The sequence below is a fragment of the Temnothorax curvispinosus genome, unplaced genomic scaffold (assembly GCF_003070985.1).
Source record: "Temnothorax curvispinosus isolate PA1 unplaced genomic scaffold, ASM307098v1 QBEX01006928.1, whole genome shotgun sequence".
Lineage (NCBI taxonomy): Eukaryota > Metazoa > Arthropoda > Insecta > Hymenoptera > Formicidae > Temnothorax > Temnothorax curvispinosus.
Window position 1 is genome coordinate 9,975 of NW_020216708.1, and position 12,656 is coordinate 22,630.

General features: G+C 36.5%; 1 protein-coding gene across 1 annotated transcript; it reads left to right on the forward strand.

Annotated features, from left to right (window-relative positions):
* The first annotated feature begins 213 nt into the window (after positions 1 to 213).
* On the forward strand, positions 214 to 2,733 carry LOC112456521. The gene is made up of 2 exons (XM_025019118.1): positions 214 to 1,161; positions 1,222 to 2,733. The coding sequence occupies exons 1-2, from the start codon at positions 214 to 216 to the stop codon at positions 2,731 to 2,733; spliced, it is 2,460 nt and encodes an 819-aa protein (XP_024874886.1).
* Positions 2,734 to 12,656: the final 9,923 nt, after the last annotated feature.

Consider the following 12,656-nt stretch of genomic DNA (forward strand, 5'->3'; position numbering starts at 1 on the left):
GTCACTTCGCTGAGCAATGCAGGTTCTCCCCACTTTGCGGTCAATGCGCTGGCGATCACGAGACCAAAGCATGCTCCAGGAGAGATACGACTCCTGTCTGCGGGAACTGCAGGAGATGGACCTTGCAGGAAGCACAACACCGCTCGGCTTTGGACAGTAAACGATGTCCCATTCTGAGATAAAGAATAGCGGAAAGAACAAAAACGATTAACTATGGTTAACGAACTTTCAGAATTTCTACGCATATGTCATGTTAACTGTCAATCGTTAATGGCTCACCTTGACGAGTTCCAAGCCTATTTTGGTCCCACAGGATATCACATAATATGCCTATCCGAGACCTGGCTGAAGCCTGCTGTTTCGGATGATCTTATCTCACTGCGTGGGTACCAGATTTTCAGATGCGACAGGCGGGGTAGGAATGGCGGTGGAGTTGCTTTTTACATCTCCAACTCGCTTCAGGCAAGGATCCTGCTGCATTCGGAAGGTGTATGTGACGGAAGACCTGAATTTCTAGTGGCCGAAATCTCTGTAGGTAGTAGTTCTAAGATACTCCTGGCGGTGGTTTATCGGCCGCCTCATTGTGGATACTTACGAGAATTTTTAGATGCATTCGCGGATCTCTCTACCGGCTACAAGCACTTGATAATCTTTGGCGACTTCAATGCTGATCTGTGCTCTACCACTTTTGACTTGACTCAAATCTTAACTTTCATTGAAGCCACGAACCTCTACTTGGTTCCTTATGCTCCAACCCATCACACTCGTTCGTCTTCCACACTTCTAGACTTATGTATCGTTGATGATGCTGATAAATTGATATCCTACGGGCAATGCGACGCATGTTTCTTGTCTGCCCACGATCTCATCAGCATCAAATACAGGGTCAGAATTGAGCATCACCTCAGACGCAAGATCGTGGTGCGTGATTTCCGTTCTTTTGACATTGATGACTTCTTAAATGATCTGAGAGGATATGACTGGAACGTACTGTATCAGGCTGACAACATCGACAGCAAGGTTTCGTTTCTGAGTGATGCTCTTACTGAGTGCTACGACAGGCATGCGCCCCTACGAATCATCCAGCCCAAGCATTTTCCTGCTCCCTGGCTTACGCCAGACATCAAATCTGTGATGAAGACTAGAGACAGAGCGAGGAGAGTCTAGAAGAGAAGTAAGATCAATGCGAACTACACCAGATATAAGATCCTAAGAAATCAGGTTCAGGCTTTAGTACGTTCCGCCAAGGAAAAATATTATCTGAACGCCTTTCAAGACAGCAGCGAACCGACTGCTATATGGAAGAAGCTTAGGCATCTTGGTCTCTTAAAATCCAAAAATGTAGATAAAAAACTCATCTTCCCTACGGACGAACTCAATGAGTTCTTCGCAAGTGTTGCGGCAGGCTCTGACGGACAGCAGACACACCACCCTGTCTATCTCGGCGAAGAAACTTACGAAGACTCCAAATTCTATTGGAGTAACATTGAAAAAACTGCTGTGGCAAAAGCTTTGCTTCGAATCAAATCTGATGCGATTGGAGTCAACGGACTGTCTTGCAAACTCTTCATTTGGGCTCTACCTTGCGTCCTTCCGGTTTTAACACATATTTTCAATTTCAGCCTGACATACGGTGTTTACCCTCGAACTTGGAAGACAGCTATCATCTGCCCGATTCCGAAGGTTAAATGTCCGTCGGAAATGCAAGATTATAGGCCAATTTCGATTCTTTGCGCGGTCTCAAAGGCATTAGAGCGCATCGCGACTGAGCAGATATCGCGCTATATGGAAGAAACGGGCGCCTTGGATCCATTTCAATCTGCGTATAGAAAAGGACTTTCTACACAGTTTGCGTTAATTCGCGTACTTGATGATGTGAGACAGGCTGCAGATGGTAGGATGGTGACAGTTGCGGTCTTTTTTTATTTCACCAGAGCATTCGATTATGTTAATCATTATCGCTATTACATTTTAATTGACAAATTAAGAGACCTCGGCCTATCCACTTCAGCCTTAAGATGGTTATGCTCCTATCTTAATGACAGAAAGCAAGCTGTGCGTGATCCTATAACGAGGACGACGTCGTCTGAGCGTCCAGTGTTCACCGGTGTGCCTCAGGGCTCAGTTTTGGGACCTCTCTTATTTGTCATCTACTTAATTGGTTTCGGCAGAGTCCTTAAACACTGCAAATATCATTTCTACGCTGATGACCTGGTGATTTATCTGCACACTGAGCTTAAAAATTTAACTGAAGCTATTCTCAGAATAAACGAGAACATTACTAGCATCACGCACTGGGCCACATCTAACAAGCTATCTCTTAATCCCAGCAAAACCAAGGCCATGATCATGGGCACCCCTAGATTCATCAGCGGATTGAACTTGGATGTACTACCTAGAATCTACATCAACGACGCAGCCATCTCTTATTGTGACACAGTGCAGTACCTGGGTGTGCATATTACGAGCTCACTTTCGTGGGAGAAACATGTAACAAAAAAAGCAGCTAAAGCAAATGCAATTCTCCATCAGCTAAAGCTCTGTAAACACCTACTGCCGCTTCATCTTAAATTACGGCTTATAACTACCCTGATTCTGCCACTGTTCGATTACTGTTGCGCCGACATCACTCTCATCAGTTGCACTCTCCGACTTCACTACCGAACACAACCTTCGTCTACAAAGGTCTTTGAATACTTGTGTTCGGTTCATCTTCCAGGTAAAACGGGATGAGCACATAACTCCTTACTTTGAGAAACTGCATTGGCTCAAGATTAAATCCAGGCGTAACTACTTTATCGGCTGTCTGACTTTTAAACTCTTGAATCTTGAAACCTCTGATGCTATTTCTTGTAGATTTGAACGTAGACGCGACATAGTCTCCCGTGATACCAGGGCATCGGCTGATGCTCTCATCCTGCCACAATGCCGCACGGAATTTTATAGACGCTCTTTCATCTGCTCAGCGGTCGAATTTTGGAACAGTATTCCAACTGACATATGTCGTGCACCTACCCTTGACGCATTCAAACTAAAATTGTACGACTATCTGCTTAGCAATAACTTCTGACGTCTTTTGCTTCATTGTAGAACTTATTTATATACATGTACATACACTTCTTATTATTTTCTTATCTTTTACACAATATTTGTTATATTTTGTATGTAATGACAATTTATTTTATTGTATAAGTTTTGACGCTTGAAGGGACATTGTCCCAGAGTGTACAATAAATAGCAATTTTTCTCTCTCTCTCTCTCTCTCCCTCTCTGGAAAATTTCGTAACCGATTTTTAAAAAGATACCGGTTCCCAAAAAGATCGGTAACAAAAAACTATACAGTTTATAGCACTCCCCAGGAAATTCTACTCCTATTTTATATACAATTCTTTAAAATTTGATCAATTATTTCCCGAAAAGTTTGTCAAACTTCTGATACCAGTTTCCAAAAAGATCGGTAACGAAAAATTATATACTTTATAGCACTCCCCGGGAAATTCAACTCCTAAACCGGCTTCCAAAAAGATTGGTAACGAAAAATTATACACTTTAAAGCACTCCCTGGAAAATTCTACTCTTATTTTCATCTATAATTCTTTGGGATTCGGTCAATTATTTCCCAAAAAATTGAAAAAATTAGAAAAACCGGTTTCCAGAAAATCGGTAACAAAAAACTATACACATCATGGCACTTCCCGGGAAATTCTACCCTTTCATATAAGTACTTTTAGTAAAAATTCGGTTCACTAACGAATGAGTAGTTCGCGGACAGACGGACGGACGGACGGACGGACGGACAGACAGACAGACAAACAGTCGGGTTTTATAAAATAAAATAATAATATAATATATAAATATATATATATATATATATATATATATATATCCCTTAACTGGTCCGCGATCGAACGTTATCTGCACACGGGGTGTTGTATACCCCACACGACTTTGAACGTTGGTTACGGCGAAATGGAGGTTCCAATAGGCTTGAAAAAAATCAAGTACATACATTAAACACTGGAAAATGATACCCATTAGCCTAAACTATGAAATTTTTTGTTTTGAGGCTTCAAAAAAATTCTTGTATGAAAAATGGCTTGTTTTGCTAAAAAATCATATCTCAGTCAAAAATAAATATTTTTTGATAAAAATTTAACACGATGTTCTTGAGATAGAGTACTTTACGAAAAAAATTATGATTGTAGTGGGTATAAAAAAGGTATTTATTTTCATGATCGCCTGTGCCCCTTTTTTCTGAATTGAAATCTTGATTTTTATAAGAAAACTTATTTTTATTTTATGTTTAAGTCAGGAATGTGTCATTGGTGACTCGAACTAATGACAAGATGGCACTGCGATGCGAAATTCATAGATTAACCGACCGAAAAAGACGACTAAACTTCGTTTTGGGGTGTTTGACACCCCGCGTTCCTGTTAAGGGATATATATATAATATATATGGGGCATTCTCCGTGAAATCAGACACCCCCCCTGTCCAAAAATTGGGGTCACCTAAAAAATTTTTTCGGAGCTCATTTTATAGCTACACATATGTAGTTTTAGTTGAGCTGTGGCCTTTTGAAAAATTAACATGGCGCACCTTAATATGGTCGCCGAAGTCTGCAAGTAACGAGGTACGACAGATGAAATCGTTACTTGGAAGTTATAGACTGTCATAGAAAAATGTGTTAATGTGTTTATTTAGTAGTTAACTAAATCCATTGAATCCATGGAAAAAATAAATTTTTAGTTTGTCCAAAATCAATATGGCGACCAAATTATCCGTGAAATGCTAAAAAATAATTATTTTGTTCTTTAAAACGTACAAACTGCGTTCAATTTTCATGAAAATTTATATCATGATACATTTTAAGATGTTGATCATAAATTAACAATCGGGACGTCGTATTTGAATATAACGAAACCCAATATGGCGGCTGTATATTCGAAAAATGCTAAAAAATAATGACGTCGATATTCAAATCATACAGACTCGTTCTAATTATTATTAATTTGAGTGTTACGGTATTTTTTAATTGCTTTTTTTATTTACTTTTTCAAATTTTTATGAATTTTTATTATTTTTTTATTTTTGACTATGATTTCGTTATTGCGGTGACAAAATTTGAACGTAGTTGATCAAATATGATTTTTCCAGTAAATACAGAATAATTTTTGAATAAGTAAGTGAAGGCAAATCAGGTAGTCTTTCGAGCCAGTGAAGGCAAGAGAGACAGATTGTCCGGCCAGTAAAGGCAAGAGAGACAGACTGTCCAGCCAGTGAAGGCAGGAGAGACAGACTGTCCAGCCAGTGAAGGCAAGAGAGACAGATTGTCCGGCCAGTGAAGGCAAGAGAGACAGATTGTCCGGCCAATGAAGGCAAGAGAAACAGACTGTCCGGCCAGTGAAGGCAGAAGAGACAGACTGTCCAGCCAGTGAAGGCAGAAGAGACAGACTGTCCAGCCAGTGAAGACAAGAGAGAGACTGTCCAGCCAGTGAAGGCAAGAGAGACAGACTGTCCAGCCAGCGAAGAAAAATAATTATTCTGTATTTACTCGTATATACACCCGAGAGGGAAGCTCGGAGGAGGAGAGATTCGGCGCTCCCGGCGGGGAATCCGGAGCGTCGAACATACACTCTCACAACAACGAGAGGAATGACAGAGTGGATGGTGTCCCCACCCTGTTATAACAACAAATAAATAAGCTTCCTGAGCCACGAGCTAACAACTCAAGGAAGGGAGCCATCACTGGCTCGGCGCCAAGGGCGACCCGGATAGCAATAGTAAATGTTACCGGGCGCCCTCAACAATGGCGCAGGTAAGGACACCCGTGAGGTTTTAGTGGGTAGGCTGCGCGCGCTGCACTTTATCGAATGCAGCGTGTGTGGAATCCCACACTCCCCTCGTCCTCTCCCCGGAGGGCGGGGGGGTCTTCCCCCTCCAATACCAGAGGGGGCTGCTGGGCCATATACCGGGCTTGCCCGGGAACCCAGCAGTAGAAGATTTCCTCACGTAAAAAAAAAAAAAACCATATATATATATATATGGGGCATTCTCCGTAAAATCAGACACCTCCCCTATTTATATAGTATAGAGTATAGAGTATAATAGAATATATATATAGTATGAAGTATGATATGCAATGTAGTTGAAATGTTTCTTGACGTTTCTTGCTTACTGGATTACTTCTTGAATCAGAGTTTTCTCTTTTTTTATATTGAAATATACTTGTTTAATTTAAATAAACTTTGGGAAAAGTAGCTATGTCATAAAAGAAATATTTTGGGTCTGTTTTCTATTGCTGAACTGACTACACTAGTTCAGAGTTTATCTTTTTCCTTCTAATGTCACAATGTGGATGAGTAACAAAGATAAACTCTGAACTAGCGCAGCCAGTTCAGCAATAGAAAACAGACCCTTTGTGATAACTTTTCCATTGTTTAATTTCTTTCCATAAATACATAAACGGAACGCATTGCCAATCTGCCCCTTGTGCCAACGAGCCCCGATCTTCCCTAAGTTAGAGTGAGACAAGTATATTTTGTTTGACTTTAACTTATTGCACGAATGTGTACCAGTTCAGGAATTTCTTCGAAAAAGAATAGACGCCATAGATGGTATAATAGATGCATAAAGTTTCTAGAACATTCTTACGCATGTCTTAAAGACGTCATAAACACGTACGTTCAAAAGTGTAAAAAGTAGAAATTTTCTTTATTATTAAAAAAAACGTTTCTATAATAGCTTCTTAAACGTTATTTTATCGGAAAAGAAACGTTCCATCGAATGTTTTTAAATGGACATTTTTACTCATGAAAAACGTTTCTAGAAATCGGTTATGAAACGTTTCGGAAAAACGCTTATAAAACATTTTTGAATCTTGTATGTGCTACCTGGATTAATACTTGCATAACTTTGCTAATGACCGCGATCTCTGTTGTAATACATAGATTGTTATCAAAATTATGTAAATATTAAATTATTTATGATGCCGATTTATCAAGTAACACTCTAGCTCCTCTTTCGTATTTTTCTCCTTGTTAACGCGTTTTCGTGTTATTTTTTAATTATAATTTACAATATGTCTAAAAGTGGTCATATAAATTAGTTAAAACTAGACGTCTATAAAACGCCTCAAAAATGTTATGAGACGTTAATAAAACGTCTTATAAAAATTAAGACGTCATAATGTTTTCTGGGTTGGATGTTGATATATGTACTTACAAACATGCTAAAAAAATACATTGAAGAGAAAATTAAGAACTCGCTATTATATTCAGGATTACAATTAGTCCATTCAATATCATACTATCAATTTAAAGTCATGTCTTATTATTAATCGTTAAAAAACCACAACATTCTTTTTATTTCAAAATGACAACGTGGCAATTGCATCGTCACATACCCAACCGCCTAGATTATACGAGATACGTACAAATATATGAAAAACATAGACGGGTATATTAGCGGGAAAAAATATATAAACGATAATAAGAAACGCATGACTAGCGCGAATAATAAACTTCAGGTATAAATAATGAACAATTGCAAAACGTTAATTTTGTTTTAAATTAATCTGAACTTTTCGAGAGAATTTTCTCGAAGGGCACAATGTCCTAAGAGACCAGATTCGAACCTGTTCCATGCAGCCTGAGTGAAAAACGGGGATTCTTCCGTTAGACTCGCTCGCGTATGTACAGACGTGGTATCTTATTGCGCATAACTAATTGTGAAATTTTTAATAAAATTTTGAAGTGACCAAAGACAGAAAGAGATTAAGACTAAACTATCGCTTGCCTTTGCTAGAATTTTCCATAAAATTATTCTCTCATTCCGCAAACACTTATCGACTAAAACAATATACAAACGGTGAGAAAATAAATGTTGTCAGTATGCATGTCATAAATTGAAACTCGTTCTTCTGGTTTACGGAGCACGCGAAAGTGTTTCCGTATACATAATAACTTTAAAAAATACGGAACACGCACTTGATGTGTGTGCGCGCGCGCGTGTGTGTGTGAGGGGTTGAGAGGAGGAGGGGCACACGTCCATGATCGCTGATTTGAAGAACTACAAAAAGTTGATGCCTTCTTACATTATAACTTGGAAGAGAATTTTCTTCCGACGATAATGACGACGTTTCTTAAATGTAAAATCTGTCAAATAGAATTTTGTATCGCAATATCTCCCCTCGTAGAACATGTAGAAAAATAAAAATAGTCCTCTTGTAAAAGCGGTATGAAACCCTGAAGTTGGGTGAATCGCGTTTGCAATTGTTGCCGTGTTATTGCGAACGTGATTGGTCGTTTCAATTCAGTCGATTGATCGAGTGTACAAATGTTTTTTGCATAGATAATAACAAATAAAAACCATCACAAGGCGCGCGCGAAACGCTATAATCTAGTCCACTCATAAAAAAGCCGTGTAAGAGATTTTATTGTTGACATTTTTTCGCGATGCTGATTGGTTCTCTTGCTGCGCTTACTTTATGAGCAGCTGTATATTTTGACAATTTTGTGTATTAAGAGGAGTTATAATAGTGTAGTAATAGTATAATTTTAAAGCTAAACAGCGCGCGCGAAGCACGGAAGTATGTGATGTCAGTTTTTATACACTCTTAAGCATGTGTCGCCAAAAATTGGAGGTACACGTTGAAATTTTGTTCCTACGTAATTACGAGGGACATAAGTCACTCTTAAGCATGTGTCGCCAAAAATTGGAGGTACATGGTACCTCGAAGTTAGGAAGTACGTTATGGGCAACAAATATTCACCCGACAAAAAAAATTATTTATTTCGAAATTTTATTATTATTTTTTAACTAAATTTGTTTCTTAAGATGCAGTCTATGATTATAAATATTTTTTTGTATTTGAAAAACACACTTACCTTGGTGGGATTTGAACTCGGGACCTCTGCATCGTGAGCCAACTGCCTTACGTGGTCGACTACTTCTTAATTTGAAGTAAACGTCATATATAGTCTACATATGTCATACCAGCGCAAATATATAATTTTTCAAAAATTATCTTAAGAAACAAATTCAGTTTAAAAAGAGTAATAAAGTTTCGAATTGGATATATGATATAATATTGCCCGCTGCTATTCGCGAATGTCTTTCGTTCAACAAATGTCGCGATCATGCCATGGTTGGCTACGTATACGAGGTACGTATGTATAGGAGGTATATACGGAAAGCCCCCTAAAAAACTGTACCTCCTATGACACGTTCGTGCACGCGTCCGCGTCGAGTGCTTCGCGAATGTCTTTTGTACGAGGTACATATGTAGGAGGTACACATTTGTACGAGGTACATATGTACGTACGAGGTACGTATGTACGGGGTACATACGGGGAGCCCCCTAAAAAACTGTACCTCCTAAAACTGTATCTCCTAAAAAATTGTACCGTAAATTTATAAATGCGGTACCTCCAATCGGTACCTCCTCCTTTATCAGTACCTCGTGTATTCCGTACCTCGTGCTACTGTACCGGGAAAAGTATCTCCTAGCAGCATGTGACTCCAAATGTCATTTCCATTTAGAAATTAGTACCTCGAATTTGGAGATACTACGCGGTACATGCTTAAGAGTGTATAATTTGGACCCAAGCTATCAATTGAGCCTACTCATAACAGCCAGAACTTTGGTTCAGCCTTTATTGAGATTCGAATTTCGATAATCTAATCAATGATTCAAGCAAAAGTTGTTTAGTTTAACAAATGACAGATACATTCGCTCGCTTTTCAAATCAGATTTCCTCGAGAATATAGAAAGCTTCATTGAAAAAGTTATATTATTTTGCGTGTTGGAGTTACTTTTTATATATCCTCACGTTTATGCCATTTTAAGTTATATAAATAATATGTACTTTATGACGGGTAGTGAGATATATTACCTTGGTCATCATCTTGATATGCAAACATGATAATTTTATGTATTACTTTGCAATTATATTTTATTTGTCATCTTGCTTTCGCTACACACTAATTATTTTTTTCCATTTAATGCAAATAACTTCAAAACATTTATATACGTAAACAAATATCAAGGTTTTATATTAGTCACAAGCAGCCAGTCGCATAAATGCAAGCAGTACTACTTTCAATTGTAACGTAGTCACAAGGTTTGACCCAATCCAACATCTACATCATCTCTATGAACGTTTGTGTCCAGAGGTTAATCTTCTATTCTAAAATCATTCGTTATTAAAAAATAAAATTTCCTAACTTATTAATAACTTTGCATATGTTACAATAAAACACGAAACAAACGAGCAAGCCAAATAGATGCCGTAAAAACGGAGCTTGATATGCTCATTGCCTGTCGCAAATCTCAGAGACGTAAATTTTTTATTTGGTCATATGACCTTACGACTGCTATTTGCGACTACGTTGGACTACGTTACGACCGGTATAGCAATACTGTTTGCAAAGAAAGCAGTACTACTTACTCGTACTACTAGCAGTTCTGCTTGCTTAAAACGAAGTTTTTACAGAAATTATATTCTTTAATTGGCTGTGACTTTCTTTAATGTAAAAGCTCAAATTGCAAGCTTCTTGCGACAATATAGATTGCTTGTGACTAATGTAAAACGACCTTTATATACAACAGCTGTTTTCATATAAAGATAAATACATTGCAATTCATTAATAATTATATATTATTTCTTATATTGCATTTATATAATATATTTTATATAGTATAAGGCTTTTTTTAATTTATTAAAGTCGATTTAATTTAGAATTTCTCGGCATCTTCAACTTTCTAATCTCAAGATAGATTTCAATTATGAGGATTTATTAATTATTAAGCATTAGTATCAATTATCTGGGATTATTTATGTGGAGAAAATAATAATAAAAGTCTTACCGAGAAAGATAATTGCATTCTGACAGTAATATTAATGTAATATCGTATCGCTATTATTATTAATTAATTGCTTAATATAACGTTCGTAATTTGTCTGACATGTGTTGCTATGTCATTTTGTTTGAGATTACTGTTATCGAATGTTTTACATCAGAATGATAAATTATCTACAATCTATCAGATCCGAATAGACTGCCACATATTGACACTACCAATTATTTCTTTTTAAAAAGTAGTAACAGATTATAACATGTTTAATACGAAAAAATTAGCGCAAAAGGTCTCAGTTTTTCAATATAAAAGTAGAGATAGGATCTGGTTTAATAAATATTTTTTAATTTTACTCAACTTCTACGATATTTATTTTTATTAAAAATTTCAAAATTATTCTTTTTCTCCTCTCTTTCGAAAAAGTTATCGGAACTTAGTATGTGATATGTTTTGTATTATAATGTATTTAGGAAAAAATCTATCATATAGGAAATCTATCAAGGAAACCAGTTCAGAGCTATGCATTATCTCTTCCAATGTACACTTAATATGAATGATTAGGGTACATGGACTATCTTTCCGTACGCAATTATGTTACTTTATATTAATACTGTATCTTTTTTGTATCTATCTTATTTCTACTTGCTATTTATTTATTCTAGAAATAGATTTTAACAAGTGAAACATAAACTAAGCGCAAGATATAAAATATAATAATCGTATACATTATATATTTACCTATGCAAAAAGATACCCTAGACAGCACGCATATCCAAAATCAGGATATAAGACGTCTTAAAGATATCTTTATGAGTCATTTATATTATTTTTATAATATGTTTAATATGTTTATCATATAAATTCAATTCAGAATATTTCAAATTTTTAATTTTTAATTTTCAAAGTTTAGTGGAAAATTAACATTTATTTTATACACACATTACCAGATTACATAGATACTTTTATTGCACATATTATATATAATATATTATATGTAAATCAAGAAACAGTGTCTCGCACCCAGCTTTTACGTGTCAGCGCGAGACCACCCCGTGTATCCTTACGCGGACCGTCCAGTTGAGTAAATTATTAGATCTCAATAACAGCTGAAACGATCAACTTCTTATTAAGCTCATACAATTGATTGCTCGAGTTTATTTTACATAAAAAATTGTCTCTTTTTTTTCCTCCATTCTGTGAAGATATATTATAATATATCTGTCTAAGTCGGGCAATTTATTTTTAAGTAACGTTTTTCAAAAAATCTGCATCTTCAAATTTCACTGTACGATGACAGAGTATTATACATATATAGATTAATACCTCGACTGTCACATCGAGATAATTCTATTGGTTTCATGTAGTTGATCTTATTGCTTGCCATATTGCATGCCATTGAGAGACATGGTATTCCAAGCAAGAGAAAAATATCTAGTGATTCAGAAATACTTGTGTAAATTTTGGAGATAAGTCTTTTACAAATAAACAAGAAAAAAATGTCATATTTACATGCATTTGTCCGAAACCAGTCATTTCCCGACATATGTTTATTTAACATTTTTTTCTTGTTTATGTGTGGAGAACTCACTCCTAAAGTTTGTACAAATATTTCTAAATTACCTTATATGATAGGAATGCTTTTTTAATTCTATTATAATAAAAATGTATGGATGTATTGCATGCGTACCTGTACGCATAACACATGCGTTACTATGTATGCTGTGATAAAATCCATACGTAGATATATCTTCATTTCACCCATACGCATGAATTATGAATAACTAACATTTTTTG

Coding starts and splice junctions, on each gene's coding strand:
- LOC112456521 (XM_025019118.1), top strand. CDS start 214: ATGGTTAACGAACTTTCAGAATTTCTACGCATATGTCATGTTAACTGT. Junction 1,162..1,221: donor CTAGAGACAGAGCGAGGAGA/GTCTAGAAGAGA, acceptor CTAAGAAATCAG/GTTCAGGCTTTAGTACGTTC.